The sequence below is a fragment of the Borostomias antarcticus genome (genome assembly GCF_949987555.1).
Source record: "Borostomias antarcticus genome assembly, chromosome: 28".
Taxonomy (NCBI): domain Eukaryota; kingdom Metazoa; phylum Chordata; class Actinopteri; order Stomiiformes; family Stomiidae; genus Borostomias; species Borostomias antarcticus.
In genome coordinates, this window is record NC_140261.1 from 5,156,223 (window position 1) to 5,172,672 (window position 16,450).

A 16,450-nucleotide genomic window follows, 5' to 3' on the forward strand; every position below is an offset into this window, starting at 1 on the left:
TCCGAGGCACAATGCTCTTTATTTGTAGACTATTAGGTAAATAACAATGTATTTCCTATACTGTAACTTAAGGCTTACATTTGCTTTTAACATGACTGTATCTTACTCAGATAATAATAAATATATACAATGACTAAACCTGTAATCATCAATATTTGTTATACCTGTGCTAGTGAGATGGTACAAGGTATAATGAGATTCACATCCTAACAAGGCTTCAACAAACCGCATTCCATACCTGGAAAAAATAACTACCTCTACCAGCTCTTCAACTAGGCCCTATCAGAGCATTACATACTGACTATCAGGAACATTCTGGAAACATTCATCTGTTGCTTCCCTCGATCCTTCTCATTTTCTCCTAGACTGTTGATGTACAGTTAGTATCTCTACAGCAGCATTTCTCAACTGGTGGGTCGTGACCCAAAGGTGGGTCGCAGAGCCGTTTTGATTGGGTCGCTGCCTCGTGGGCGGTTTCCCTTTTCTTTTCTTTTTTTTAAGGGATTTTAAAATATATAGATATTTATAGAGAAAATGTTTTTATTTTTGCAGGACACACGATTCAATTAAATTCAATAATTTCAATAATTTATTTACGAGACATGACAGGAAGTGGGCTAACCTTAGCGTGTGCCAATGTTGTGTTGTGTGTCACAGACTTTTTCTATTTTTGTGGAATAAATTTGAGTGCTGTGGAATAAATGTGGGTCCTGAGGCTCCACCAGTTGAGAACCACTGCTCTACAGTACATGGCAGATTTTTTCCAATCAGAACTGACAGATGGTAATACTTGTGTATATCCACCAGGGGTCTCCCTCTGCTACTGGCCTAGTCACAGAGGCCACTGTGCCACAGTTGCAGCCGCTCTCGCTCTTCCTCCTCCAGCAGGTAGTCGTCGATGTGTGAGAAGAGCTCGTCCGCGCTGACGGTGGTGTGAAATCTCTCCCGGTCCGCGCCATGCTTGTCCAGCAGCACCATGTTGAAGTAGGATCTAGAGATCCTCAGGGCTTTCCTGCGCCATACACACACACACACACACACGCAACCGAATGATCGTTTGACATGGATGAATGATGGTTGAAGTTGATGACCAGCTAAGTGAGGAGACCTCCGTTACCTCAGACCGTCGATGACCTCAGCGTCCAGCTCACGGCCCTTGATGCAGCCCTTCTGAGGATGTGAACCCAGCAGCTCCACCACCGTGACGTGCCTCAGGTCCAGGCCGCATTCCACTTTCTAGGCACGGCAATATATCAATTATTGTCAGTCCACCCCCCCCCCCCCCCACCTCTCTCTCCCTCCCTCTCTTTCTCCTCCTCTCTCACCTGTATCATGAGCTTCTGGAGCTTGTACTCCTGATCATCTGTACTGGGTGCGGACATGATCAGCAGCCTCCGTTTCTCATAGAATTGGTCCAGGAGGGCAGAAGCTGACTTCACATCAGTTTTAAACTCCACTGCTGCGAGCGCACACACACACACACACACACAAACGCTAAGCCCACCCATTGTATACAAAATAAATGACATTCATCATTTGATCCAGTGATTACTGAACACATACAGTATAGGTTGTCGGTACTAACAGATGCACTGTGCGGGCTCCCCGGCCCAGCCGTGGTTGAACTGGCAGACGCGGGAGGCCGTCCCTCTCCTCTCGTAGCCGCCGTCGCAGCGGTACTCGCACTCCGCCCCGTAGTTGTTCCCGTCGGAGGAGCAGGTGAGGTAGCCGTGCAGCGGGGGCTTGAGGACTGGACACCTCCTCACTGCGCAGAAACGCAGGGCTCAACATCCTTCAACTGTCATCTACGGACGCTGTTCTATACAAGACAACTTGATTCTTTCGTCTCCGAGCACACAACAGGCCTAATCCATGTCCGGCGCAAGGTAGCTCAAATGTGCTCAACAACAACCAGTAGGTATCACACAACTGGGCCTCATGTTTGTCCTAAACGGTGTTTTTCCACTTTGTTTAAATACGGTAATCAAACATTCACCCGAATGACATGTCATTGTCCCTGACATTGACCAGTGTTGTCTTACCCTCAACACGCACAAGGAACTTGCAGGCAGCCCTGTTCCTGGCTTGGTCGTATACTTTGTAGCGTATAATGGTAACCCCCTCGTCAAAGCTTGCGTTTGGTCCCTGACCAACCAGTATGACACTGCGAACAGAGAAATACGGAAACAAAACGAGTTACCTCCACATAACCAACACAGAAAGAAGAGGAAAGGGTTAAAAAAAAAAAAAAAACTTTTTTTATAAAAGATACATACTCTAGTGTCTTATCAGCGGTATCCGTGGCAACAGGGGGCTCCCAGGGAACCCTGGAGGTCAATTTCCCGGGTTCTGCCACTTTGAGTCTGGACAGAGGACACCTGATCTTTGGAGGTTCGTGGTCTGAAACAACACCAGTTTAGTACATGATGAATCAGCAGTATTTGCTTTGATGAATACTAGACAGAAGAGGACTGCACGATATCTACGACACTAACATCCTGTTGGTCCGGACATCTGGTCTCTCTGTCTTTAGGCCAAGGGAGAGATCAGACGGAGAGGAAATATGTGGGATGGTTAAAGTATGTATTCAGTGACGATCTGTGTTGCATCTATTTGGAGAGGGTGTGGTGGGCGCTTGGGGAGTTGTGTTCGAAACATGTCAAAGCAGAGCTGGAACACCAGATTCAGAGCTTGTAGCCCAAGGCTAGTCTGACTATGCGTTCCGCATTGAAAGGAGACGTCGGGCGGAGGAGCTGCACCTGCACAGATGGGCTCGGACCCGCTCCAGAAACCCCCGTCCAGACAGGTGCGAGAGTGTTCCCCCTCGAACCTGTAGCCCCGATCACAGGTGAAGTCGCACCTGGAGTCGACCGTGAAGCCCTTGCTGCAGGTGTACGTGCCGTGAAGAATCAGGGGCAACACGCGGCAGCGGACCTCTGAGGAAACAACACACCGTCCACACAACAGTGACTCACAGAGGCAGATTCATCAGTTAGAAAGGGTTTCAAAAAAAATTATAGATTGTGTATAGATTATGCATTTACAATATACGGCATGCATTATCAGAGTGCGTAGAGTAGACTAGCTCTGATGCGCTCGGTCCCTGCGTGCGCCGAGTTTCCCAACGTACGCCGGCAGTGGGCGGTGCCGGACCAGCGGCGGCCGGGCATGCACTGCACCGAGGCTCGGCCCAGCAGCCGGTAACCGCGGTCGCAGGTCATCTGGCAGCGCGTGCCCAGCGTGCTGCGGTGGTTCCCGCCTCTGGGAGAGAAGCACGTCACGTCCCCGTTGGCCAGGCTGGGAGAGTGACACCAGTTGGGGACTGCGTGGGAAGAAGGGTGTGTGAGAAGGCGGTGGCACAGAGCACAGCGACCAGAGCGCCACAGTAAAGGGGCACACGGTCTGGGATAAGTATCTTCAAAGAAATACTGCTTTCAAGACGATTGGCGAGAGATTGGCTAAGTCGTGTCCAGGGTGCTTTTGCTCAGATGAGTGTTGTGACTGTGGGTGTCCCTCCTCACTTACTGCTGTAGTCCAGACGGGGGGCGTAGTCATCCTCCTCTGGCGCCACCTCATTGGAGCCACTGTCCAATGCGGTTAAGGCTTCTGGAACCAATAGAATTTAATTATCACTAATCAGTCATGTACAGCCAAGTATCATAAAAGCCACATTAGCAAGATGAATTTGTGATCAAAGGGCAGTGAAAGCCCTTAAAGAGATGAATTTGTGATCATTTTCCTGACAGTGGAATCCCTTATATAGTTTTTCAGGCAAATATGACTGATTTAGATCATGAATAACTTTGTGATGCAGAGAAAGTCCAAACAAATGGGTTTGTTGTCGTCATTTCCACAAGCCTCTCTGTGAAACAGCACCTGGATTTTCAATGAGGGAAGTGAAAACTCTCTGGGGACTTGAAACCAAATCTGAGTCTAACAAAAGACACACTTTTTGTTTTCAGGAACGTATAAAAAGAGCATCGTGTCAGTAATGTGAAGCTTATAGATGAGCCAAGTTAGGACTTCTCTTCTGTGAGTGTTAAATGACTAACCACGTCACTAATGTCTGTTTTTTTGTGTCTTTATTTGCTCTGTTGGTTAAAACCAAAGAACTGAATCGAACTTTCCAGTGGTTTCTTTTGCCCCATCATTCTTTCACAGCATTTGTGGTTTGTTCTATTTCAGGAACACGACCCTCTTGAGAAATCTAATGTTTCGAAAGACAAGTGCTCGGATTTTCCAAATTCTTATGAGCTTCCCACTGAGTACTGAGTAAGCGGAAAGTGGTCTCAAAAAATGGTTGGATCAGCCTTACTCACTCCCCTGGCCTCATTCGCTAGCTAATGCACGCCATGCTCATCGGGACAATGTTACTACATTGTGACATAGTTCTACTTCATTGGTGGTTGAACCTCCAGTGGAAAACGTTACAGACTCATGTACCTTCACACATGTAAGATCTCATATATCCTGTAATCCCTCATGTACCTCCACACATGTAAGATCTCATATATCCTGTAATCCCTCATGTACCTCCACAGATGTAAGATCTCATATATAGCCTACTGTAATCCCTCATGTACCTCCACACATGTAAGATCTCATATATCCTGTAATCCCTCATGTACCTCCACACATGTAAGATATCATACTGTAATCCCTCATGTAAGATCTCATATATCCTGTAATCCCTCATGTACCTCCACAGATGTAAGATCTGATACTGATACTGTAATCCCTCATGTGCCTCCACACATGTAAGATCTCATACTGATACTGTAATCCCTCATGTACCTCCACACATGTAAGATCTGATACTGATACTGTAATCCCTCATGTACCTCCACACATGTAAGATCTGATACGGATACTGTAATCCCTCATGTACCTCCACACATGTAAGATCTGATACGGATACTGTAATCCCTCATGTACCTTCACACATGTAAGATCTCATACTGATACTGTAATCCCAGATGTACCTTCACACATGTAAGATCTCATATATACTGTAATCCCTCATGTACCTTCACACATGTAAGATCTCATATATCCTGTAATCCCTCATGTATGCAGAGCAATACGATCAGATTGAAACATAAAGGCTTCAGCTGGACAGTTCAAAGAACAGCAGAAAACGTGTGACGACGTAATGAACATCCACTCACAGTTCGGTGTTCTTTGAAGTGAAGTGTGTCAAATTGCTTGTAATGTCCAACTCCATACCCCTGATTACCCATTCTACTCATGAGCAGATGAGTGGCTGTTCTGCGATGGTGGGGTGGTGGTGTAACACCCAGAGTCTTATAGAGTTTAGCCTACTTTACCAGGACATGCAGTGAACATTACTAAATGGACACCATCCAAGGAAGAATGAGTCATCCTGGAAGACTGCTTTACAAGTCCACTATTCATTAGAGACGCACTGGGCTTGTTTCAACTGACCAACTGCCACTGTAGAGGTTTTAAAAAGACAGACTGCTACTGTAGAGGTTTTAAAAAGACAGACTGACACTATAGAAGTTTTAAAAAAACAGACTGCCACTATAGAAGTTTTAAAAAGACAGACTGACACTATAGAAGTTTTAAAAAGACAGACTGACACTATAGACGTTTTAAAAAGACAGACTGCCACTGTAGAAGTTTTTACAAGTCCATTATATCCTAAATGAGCAGCATCAGTTTTTCCATAAGAGAGCTGATAATGGGAACTATGGGAATGGGAACTATTCACTAATGTACTAAGATAAAGGGAAGCAACACTTCAGCCATCTAGATTTTCACTTGATGACCCTGCCTTGTTATCAGTGTGCAGGTCTGAGTTCGGGGGGATCAGGGGAGGTCAAATGAAGGCCTTGCCGCAGCTGGTCCTCATGGACACTCAGTCATTTGCTGGTGATCGCGGCAGCACTGCAATTATCTGAGAGGAAGCTCAACACCAGAGCTGAACTGAACACCACCGGCCGGGGATGCTCTTGTGCTGGCGTGTATTCACCTGAAGTAACCGAGTGAACAAAGTAATCCGCAAAAACTAAACTACGAGTGATAATCAGTCATTTGCAATAGTAGCCTAGGACAAAAGGATATCAAAAAATCCCACTGCAATTTATTTTAGACTAATATTTACGGATCAATATTGGCATACGTAAATGTGTGATATATCATTTATATATTTGAATTCAATTCTCTTTTGAGTTTACCAATAAATATAGGGTAGGCCTAGTATAATATTATATTGCAGTCCAATCAGTCCTAGCACATCTGCATTTAATATCACTGCGGTGGTGAAGGTATTTTCCCCATTGCATGGAATGTTTCATGCACCATATGTCACTGGCAGTTTAAGTGACTAACCAGGTCATAATGATTACAATAAAATAAATTACAATAAAATAAAAATAAAAAGTCACGCCATAAGATTTAACCTGCTTCTTAGTAGTCTGCAGTAGCCTATGCTATAATCTAAATTAGCACATCAAACAATACACTGGTGGCCTAATAATGACTAGATAGCCTACGGCTCTAAGAAAGACAAAAGTAGCTGAAAAACCAACAACAAAAACTCCGTAGCCCGTAGCCTCCATTCTTACCTTCGCTGTGTAGTCCTAGTAAATCACTTATCAAGGATACCATCAAAAGTAACAGGATTTGACAGTGTGACATTCCGGCGCTTTTGTGGAGTCTAAATATGCGGATTACAAAATACTGACAGAAGTGAAAGTGCTGGAAAATTGCGCAGATACATCGAAGGCGATCTCCTATAATCCAAACAATTTAAAGATGTCGTTCATTGTTTTCTTAAACTTGTGTCGTTTTGTTTTAGGCTAGCCTACTTCTCCGATTGCAGACCCAACTAGGAATCCCGATTATCACCGCTCATCGCCTGTGATTCAGTAACCTACCGCTGGGGGGCGCTGTAACCTCCCCCAATCAGGGACTTCAGACCTTCAAAAACCAAGTGTTCAAATTCTTCCAAAACACATAGGTTATCTTATCACAAAAGAACAGTGCCTTCTCCTTTCCTGGAACAGAAAATTAGACACGTGTTTCAGTAGGACTATATTAGATAATGTATAGGGCATTGGACAATGGGCATCCAAGCTTTTCCTAGACGTATCCCTCTCTTAAATGCTACAGTGAAGCCTATATGTTGCTATGTAGCCACGGCCTAAACAAAAACAATCTCAAATAGGCTATCATAACATCAGCCTATTAAACATAACGCACCATCGACCTGCATCAACCTCTTCCCACTCCGGGTTTCCTCCCAGGAAAGTGAATGTGGATCACTGACGACACTTCCCTTCTCCTTGGATTTATCGTGAAAAGTTTTTTTTCCCCATCCAGTAGGGCGCAGTGGAAGTTTTCTCTCCCATTTCACGAAGAGAATCAGAGGCAAACTCTGGGAAATAATCGCCATGTCTCCCCCATCAAGAAGGCTTCAAACGAAGCCTGTGATTACTTGTCTCAAGACATTTCTCATTTCTTACAGTCTCATATTCTGGGTAAGTTGGATGCAACAACTGATAGCTACGGTAACAATGGGCTGAGTTAGCGGCGATGCCAACATGACACCCTTTCACAAAGAAATATGCTCTGGAAAACGTCGAAGGACTGGGAAGATGGACATAGACACGACATAACTTTGAGTGGAAAAAAGAACCCACATTTTCAGCAACGCCGCGTCGAGCAACTATTTCTCAGAGTCGCCGTCTCGATTGTTGTCGTTTCAAGCGAGATGTTTCAATGTTGCAGAGTTGATTTAGTTCAGAAAGGACCGGTCAATCAGGCTGTGATCGGTTCATTGTTGCAGTTTGCGGTCTTCAGGTCGGGAGAGCTGCCCAGTAAAGTAACGTGTCGCACCTTAAGTTGTAAACAACAATCAGGTTACGTGGTTCTGTGTGAAACGATTTTGTTTGTTTTAGAAAGTCACGCAAGCATTATTAACCCAAATCTACTGTGAATGTGTCTATAATAGTCGTAAGTTTCCTTTTTTTCTAAGGCTTAAGCGTTCTTTGGATATGTTGAGTAGATTATTAGGCTAGTAATTAGCCTACAGCTGATTTTATTGGTCATTACTTTATAAAATCAACCAGATTGCTTTTGGGTTCAAAGTTCAGAACAACACATTATCTGTGATCTTTATTGTAACACAGATAAAGATTTGTTGATCATTCATTCATCATTCATGGCTGGATGGACTAATGACTCCAGTACAGACTGTGGGGGTTGCATGCTCGGGAAGATACTGTGCTGATGTAACACCCGGGCTACTGCTTGTCCTGGGGAAGTTAGATGTTGACTTTGATTTCTCCTACCTGAGGTAGCTTAAATCTGTTGTAGGATACAGTTTAAACATTACATTTACATTACAGTCATTTAGCAGATGCTTTTATCCAAAGCGACTAACAATAATTGCATTTAACGTAGGAAGAGCCAATGTACTACTACTTGCCAGAACTCACAAGTGCATCTTCTTTCTAAAACAAGTGACTAAGAGCATAATCTAGTGCTGAAGGCAAAGTGCAAGAATCACAATCTAAAGTACAGTGCAATATAATATAATACAATAAGTGCTTAGACTTGCTTAAAACACCTCAAAACATGTCCAGATATGGTTCCTGTCCTCCCGACTACTACTGTAGGGTACATAGCCTAATCAATAGGTTTAGCCCAGATGTGTAATTGAAGGGTTCGCTGAGCCTTCAATCATGGTATTTGTGTCACAGCGTGTGTATACTTGACCTCTGAAACCTCTCTTGCTGACTAGCCATGCTGTCTCCCAGTTCACAGGAGTGATCCTCCTGGCTGTGGGAGTGTGGGGGAAGGTCAATCTGGAAGCCTATTTGTCGCTGGCCTCTGACACCAGCACCAATGCACCATATGTCCTCATCGGAACTGGAGCCATCATCGTCATCTTCGGCCTGTTTGGTTGCTTCGCTACATGTCGCGGTAGCCCATGGATGTTGAAGCTGGTTAGTTTGGCGTTCTGCATTTTTGTAGTTCTCATCCGACACGTCTCTCATTTGTAATTTGTTTCATAATTTGATGGTCTAAATTTTGTTTTTGTTGCTTTCCCGTCAGTATGCTATGTTCCTGACATTGGTGTTCCTTGCTGAGCTTGTGGCAGGAATTTCTGGCTTTGTATTCCGGCACGAGGTGAGAAATTGGCACACAACACTCTTGACATCATTTCTTGCAAAACCGTTGGCCACAGCCCAAACCTTTTTTCTTGCAGATAAAGGCTATTATAGGCGATGCCTATACAAGCGCTGTGAAGAACTACAATACCACCGACTCCAGAAGCAGTGCAGTGGACACTATTCAAAGGACTGTAAGTGTTTTTAACTTAAATCTAAGCTTTAATTGATGTTGTTTTTATTGATTCAGGAGGAGGTGCTGCGTCAGCCTGCAAAGCTGTTGGTAAACAGAGCTAATGCAGGGTGTGGCGCTGTTTTACATGACACGGATCAGGGCTTAAAATGTGTGGCTTTTTACAACTGCATTTTATGGAAGGCCCAGCTGGAGTGTTGCTGTGATTTACATGCTTAGAACAAATACATTATGACCTGCCATCCATTTACAGCCGCCAGATGCACACAGCGTGTTGACTCATGAAGTCTGCTTGGTGTATTTGGCCCAATAAAAGTAGAATTGAAATGGTCATCTATTTGTTTTCATGTGCAGTTGCACTGCTGTGGGAAGGACAGTTACAAGGACTGGTTGGAAACGGACTACTACAAAGTCAACCAAAAGATCCCAGCAAGCTGTTGCAGGGAGAACGCAAACTGCACAGCGGAGACCCTCAAAGACCCTGAAAAGTATGCGTCAGAAGTGTACGACAAGGTGAGAGCACTTAAATAGTAAATACTATTATATTTATATTGTCACAGGTTGTTACTAGAATGCTAGTTAAGCCCGCAGTGTACTTGCTGTTTAACAAGCAAGTATTTTGCGACGCGTTAATTTCTGTGGACATGCACAGCCAACGCTCCAAAGGAATGCAGGTGATGTGTGGTAGGCGTGCACGCGTAGTTAAGACTTTAGACTGATGAATGCAAGTGAATGTAAAGTTGGATCTTTTGTCTTGGTGTCCTCTTGTGTCTAGGGCTGCTTCACACAGGTGACCTATGCGATGGAGAACAACCTGGGAATAATAGCAGGGATATCTTTTGGAATAGCATTCTTCCAGGTATCAAAACATAATAACTAAAATCATAATCAGCTCCTTTCTGTCATAACTTAGCCAATAACCAGTGTATATTTTTTCCGGCCTAGCTCATCGGGGTATTCCTGGCCTGCTGTTTGTCACGGTACATCACTAACAACCAGTACGAGATGGTCTAGCAGTGTCCTTCTGAAGGTAATGCGCACCACGGTCTCGTCACGGTCTGAGCCAAGCCAGTGCCTCACATCTTCACTTGGTCATTGTATTGAGAGTACATTTAAGAATCAGAATGTCATTTGTACAGACCCTGTAGTACAGAGAGCGCTCTGGGATTTATTAACTTCCTCCAAGTTGCAGTGCAGATTCACCGAAGTCACTACAAAGGAGAAAAATATACATAAAAGATGTTTGTTAAATTTTAACTTATATGGAATTATTGGTTATATCACTGTGGTGAAGTGAAATGTGTGAATGACTACATTAATGTTGAGGAGGCATAATGATGACTCATTAATAAACTAGTTTACTGCTTCGCCCAAGGGCATGTTTTTAATACAGCATCTGATATCATGTCATGTATATTTCTCATTGTAGGTTACTGATGGGCAGCTCATGAGGCAAACTGACTGAAAGGGAACTTGCATACAGTAGCCTGGTTTTAATTTTCCATGTGTGTGTTATTAGTTATGTGTTTTTTTAGGATACCTATGCTGCTTTTTTAGACGTTCACTTCCCAATGGCAAACGGACAGAAGGGAAGACTTGATTGGACAACGGACACCATAAGGGATTGATTTGTACTCTGTGATCTCAAGTTTAGTCTGTTAGTTTGCAGATATGTTTCTGTTGAGTTTTGAAGTGCTTCATGTGGTATGTCCTTTTGATTCACTTTAAAGCTCATGACAGTTTGATGTTATTGTGTCAGTGTGCATCACAAGTAGTGGACTCTGCCAAAATGTCAATAGTTGGGCCTATCCATTTTCTTATTCTTTTCACAATAAAGGCTTTCCTCTGATAATTTTGTGAAATTGCATGATAGCATAAAACACAACATTACTATGAACATTTGACTGTCTATAAATGTCTGGTAAACCACACAGCTCTTATTTTAAAATAGAGAGAAACAGGTTTCAACTGGGTGAGCCACAAAATTTTTAATTTTCTGGAAGAAAGTAAGTGCTTTATCACCATGACAAAGAAAGACATAATATAACCCTAGAAATGTATTTTCTTCTGTGATGTTCTACTCATCATGCTAAACTTACTTTTTTTGTCTATGTTCACCATATCACAGCACATTATTCATATAGCCTACTCCCTCAGATAATCGCCAGTGTTAAGGACCATTGTTAATTTGTGAAAACAGCATGTGAAATACTTGAAAAAATAAACATCTTTAATTTCAACGTTCACTTTTCTTTTAAGTTTTGAATTAACTACTGAAATGATGTATTAATCTAATACGTCAAGGTACAATTATGCAAACTGTAATTATGAACTGTGCATGTCTGTAGGTAGCCTACAAACGGATCAGTGGAACCCAGAACCCGGTGCTGCCAGAGCTATGATGATAATTCTGAGAGGGCAATGTTGGGTCTGTTCTGAGGATAATACTTAATTTAGTACAGCTCAGGCATTGGGTGATGTCCGACCCCGCACCTCCCTAGAGCAGACCCTGACTGCTGCTCAATAAGACCATGTCCCTACTCCAGACACAACGTGTCTCAACATCCTAGACCGGGCACACTTTTTGGATGAATAAACATACTGTACTATATTACCTAGCATGAAGGTACAATATGCACATTATAACAGTAAATTTGGTCAAATAATCTGTCTTTTTGTTTTGTTTTTCTCAAATGACACTAATTAGCCTACATATTTTGAGAGGAAGTTAAAATATTGATGTTTCTTATAGTAGTTGTATATTGTATGTATGTTAAATATGTAGGGTTAAACAAACCACCATTTCAAAACAATAATCAGGTGTCACTGTCTGTTCCCCATGCTACCCACCCTCCAGCACTTCATCAGAGTTAATCACACCCGGAAGTCTGTTCTCTGAGCCGGATGTGAGGTGAAAAGCGCGCCTAACAACTTTCAGAAAAGTTTTTCGTGCACGGAGGTGAAAAGGCAGATATGAACATTACGGTGGTTCAAGATCAGTTCAGCTGCCCGATATGTTTGGATATCTTAAAGAATCCTGTGACTATCCCATGCGGTCACAGCTACTGTATGACCTGTATCACAGCCTGCTGGGACCAACATAGGGGCAAGCCTGCTATCAGCTGTCCGCAGTGCAGGGAAAGCTTCAACACAAGACCTGTGCTGAACAAAAATGTCATGATGGACACGCTTGTGGAAAAACTGAGGACGACAAACCTCCATACGACTTCCAATGAAACTTATGCTCAGCCTAACGACGAAGCATGTGATTTCTGCGTGGGTAAAAAACGAAAAGCCATTAAGTCATGTCTCTCATGCGTGGCCTCGTTTTGTGAGGCTCACCTCCAGTCCCACCATCTCCAGTACCCCGCCTTGAACAAGCACACGCTGGTCGACGCCAATACACGACTAAAGTCGAAAATGTGCGTTTTCCATGGCAAGATACTTGACATTTACTGTCAACTGGACAGGGAATGCATATGTTACATGTGCACAGTGACTTTTCATCGTGGGCATGATCTCGTGTCAGCTGAGATCGAGAGGAAGAAGCAACAGGTAATAAAAAATGCACAACAGTGGTCTGTCCAGGCAGCCCACGTTTTATTTTTTTTTACTTTAGGGATATTCCTGCCTAAAAGTAACTCGTCAAGGACGTCAGGTATTTTTGATTTGGGAAAATGTCAAAAAAAATAATACAGGATTATATGTTTCTGTTGATTTTTTTTAAATTAGATGTATAATCCACTTTAATGGCTCTTTTGTTCTGATATATTGTTTCTAAAATAACAGAAGCAGTTGATGGCGACCCAGCAGAAGCATCAGAAGAAAGTTCAAGAAAGAGAGAGACAAGTGAAGGACTTGATAGGAGCTGAGAAGGATTTCAGGGTGAGAACTGAGTGCTTCCCACTCCTCAGAATGGTCACTAAACACAATGTTGTTACACCTCTTAGGGCCCGTGAAGACTACACACATTCAGGCCGATTTTGGGCCTATTATTTGTCGCAGCCCACTGAGCAAAGACACGTCTAAAATACGTCTTTTAGATGTCTTTTTCGGACGTCCAAAGACATCCAATTAGGAGCCAGAATGAAAGTTTTTTTTAGACGTTCAGATATTGAACCCGTTCTGCACGTCCACAGACGTCTTAGAGGGGTCCAAGCCAGACGTTTGAATATTGAGGGGTCCAGCAGACGTACAAATGGGGTTCGGGACCAACGGACGTTATTAAGACATGATCTGAACGTCTCCCTGACGTTGTGTGTTTGCTGGGAGACAGTGTCCAGCGTCGGGCCCAATTTTGAATGTCGGGAATAACGAAAAGCCTTGTAGTGTGACATAGTCGAAGATCAGCAATTTTGCGTCTGGGCAAACGACACCCCGACGAAAAGTCTTGCATGTTTTAATTTTTTGTATTTTCCTGCCTAGTCTGACATCTCCTGCGACCATGCTTACGACGTACCGACGTGACGGTGATCAATAGGATGACAGTGTTCTTTACATGTTAACACATCCTTGTCCTCAAGTTCTCATTGAAAGATAGACAGCCCATACTGTCCTCCTCATGACACCCAGGAACGGCTCCACAATCATTTTTCCTTTATTTTATTTTTCTTCTTTGAGTCTGAGCAACACGGCTTGCGCTGAATTCTGACTCCCTGGCAGAATCCCACTTCCCTTCGCGTTTAGTTTGGACATCACAAGAGGAGTAACTTGTCACAAAAAGCGAGGCTATTTGAGGTTTCAAGACCACATCGCAATGTGTTATAAATGAAGCTTGATTACAGTGCTTCTTCCATGACTGACAATTTCTTGACCAGACTAGCTGAACTCGCGCAATGATGCGCATGGTCGTGAAAGACGGCATACGATGATTTGTCGCGGTCATTCATGTAGTGTTGACAGTGTCCCGGCCACAACACTGCAAGAATGTATGCACCTGTGATCGCCTAATCTGACATGGTGACCATCTTGAAAGACCAGAAAAATGGTGTAGTCTGCACAGGCCCTGTGAATGAAATTCAAGTCTCACCAAAGTGTTTTTTCTACTTGACTGCTGTTCTAACTTTGTAGTTCGTTCTCATAGATCAGTCTGTTAAAACTACAAATTCTTCCTGTGTGACATCACTTCCCTGTCCTCTTCATCCTGAAACTATGTCACTTCCTTTTTCACGGTATAACCTATCTACCTCGTCCTCAAGTGAACTCACTCAGCCCGGATTCACTTACTGTGCTAGAGTCCGACTGCAGAATCGTAACAGAATAAAACTATTGTCTTCGTTTAAAACCAGCTTGACCGACCACTCAGCGTGTTCTTTGAAATCTAAACTAAACCAAGTAAGATTTTCATTTACAGCCCTTAAGCCCTTTCCATCCTGTCCTCTGCTAGAGTTGTGCCCAGGTCGCTGTGCAGGACACTGAAACGCTGTTCGCAGAGATGATCGACCTCCTGAACCGAAGGTGCCGTGAACTGAAGGAGGAGATCAGGGCTCAGGAGAAGTTGGAAGTGTGCAAAGCTAAAGGACTCCTGTCTGCTCTGGAGCAGGAAGTCTGTGGGCTGAAGAAGAGAGATGAGGAGCTAGAACAGCTGGCACGTTCTGATGATCACATCCATTTCCTCAAGGTAAAACCTCTCCCTTCTACTGTTGTACCATTGTTCTCTGTGTGAGTGTGTGTGTGTGTGTGTGTGTGTGTGTGTGTGTGTCTCTCTCTCTCTCTGTGTCTCTCTCTCTGTCTCTCTCTCTCTCTCTCTCTCTCTCTCTCTCTCTCTCTCTCTCTCTCGGAATTTAAAATAAAAAATCCTTATTTTCACTCCCTGCAGAATTTCAAGTTTCTCAATGGGCCCACAAAATCTAAGGAACTACCCCATCACATCGCTGTGAATCTGCAAATCTCCTTTGACAATGTGAAGCATTCTCTCTCAAAACTGAAGAATCATCTCCGATACAACACAAAAGAGGAATTGAACAAAATTGCCAAACGTGGTAAATGTTTTTCTGTAAACATGTACCAGTAATATTTTACGAGAATCAAGAAAAGTTATGTTGCTGTATATTGGTAATTTATATTACCATATAATTTAACTGTTGATTTGAGGTATCTGGCAACATGCATGTCATAACCTGTCATATTTGATTCTCCTTGTCACCATAGTGAAAGATATCCAAGTTGTGCTACCTCCAAGGCCAGAGAGCCCTTAAAATGTAAGTCAGTCACGTTATTTTTAACACATCCATGGAGCATGCACACAGTACAGTAACCAACACAAAAACACTGAATTAAGAACAATAATGTATTTAATCTTAATATGGATTACATTTTCTTTTCATTCTCTTCAATTAGATTCTGCTCAGATTACCCTGGATTGCAACACAGCACAACAGTGTGTTCAGTCTTCCAATGAGAAGGAAGTGAGATCCACTCCTCCTACCAGTACTGAGCAGCTCCCCCAGAACTGACCAGCTCCCCCAGAACTGACCAGCTCCCCCAGTACTGACCAGCTCCCCCAGAGGCTCACCTCCAAGCCTCAGGTGCTGTGCAAGCAGACTGTCAATGGACTTAGTTACTGGGAGGCTGAGGGGAAAGGTGGTGCCCCCCTGGCTGTTGCATGTAAAAGAGCTTGACAAGGATGGAAAAATTGCCAACTGTACATTTGGAAATTATTCTCGTTCATGGAGTTTGAGCCTTGGTAGTAGTTCTTGGTTATACTCTTGGAAGTAGTTCTCGATGTATCTTCATGCGCGGTACTGCAGTTCCTGGGTTTACCTCCTCCCTGTCTTGTACTATAGGAGTCTATCTTGATCACAAGGCTGGAGTTCTGTCCTTTTACCATGTCACTGACACAATGACCCTCCTCCACAAGGTCCAGGCTGAGCTCACGCAGCCACTGTACCCAGGGTTTTTGAAGAATAATGGGACACGTCTCAAGATTCGACATCTCCCTGAATGTACATTTCTGCAATATAATACATTTCTACTGTAAAGGACAGGAAATTACAGAAAATGTGTTAAAATTGGAAACATGCTACATGAAAGGATTTGTTTGTTTTAAAAGATGCTGAGGTGGTTTTCTGAGGAAAACACCAGGATCATTTTATTGGTGGTTTTTCTGTTGGTTTCA

General features: G+C 43.4%; 2 protein-coding genes across 4 annotated transcripts; one reads left to right on the forward strand and one right to left on the reverse strand.

The window, feature by feature from the left end:
* Positions 1-5: 5 nt before the first annotated feature.
* Positions 6-8,758, reverse strand: srpx2 (sushi-repeat containing protein X-linked 2). Of its 2 annotated transcripts, none has more exons than XM_084459530.1 (10): positions 7,668-8,758; positions 3,526-3,606; positions 3,131-3,322; positions 2,760-2,936; positions 2,277-2,400; positions 2,043-2,164; positions 1,586-1,765; positions 1,326-1,459; positions 1,118-1,236; positions 6-1,012 (listed from the first exon to the last, which is right to left on the reverse strand). In XM_084459530.1, exons 3-10 carry the CDS (start codon positions 3,219-3,221, stop codon positions 829-831), a joined length of 1,131 nt encoding a protein of 376 aa, XP_084315656.1. In that variant the 5' UTR covers positions 3,222-3,322; positions 3,526-3,606; positions 7,668-8,758; the 3' UTR covers positions 6-828. The 2 variants fall into 2 exon arrangements, with proteins under 2 accessions (XP_084315656.1, XP_084315655.1); XM_084459529.1 differs by lacking the exon at positions 7,668-8,758 and adding an exon at positions 6,591-6,834.
* Positions 7,108-11,573, forward strand: tspan6 (tetraspanin 6). Of its 2 annotated transcripts, none has more exons than XM_084459535.1 (8): positions 7,108-7,505; positions 8,787-8,975; positions 9,085-9,159; positions 9,239-9,334; positions 9,688-9,846; positions 10,109-10,192; positions 10,279-10,363; positions 10,891-11,573. In XM_084459535.1, exons 1-7 carry the CDS (start codon positions 7,419-7,421, stop codon positions 10,345-10,347), a joined length of 759 nt encoding a protein of 252 aa, XP_084315661.1. In that variant the 5' UTR covers positions 7,108-7,418; the 3' UTR covers positions 10,348-10,363; positions 10,891-11,573. The 2 variants fall into 2 exon arrangements, with proteins under 2 accessions (XP_084315661.1, XP_084315660.1); XM_084459534.1 differs by having other exon boundaries at positions 7,114-7,505; positions 10,763-11,573.
* The last annotated feature ends 4,877 nt before the right edge of the window (positions 11,574-16,450 follow it).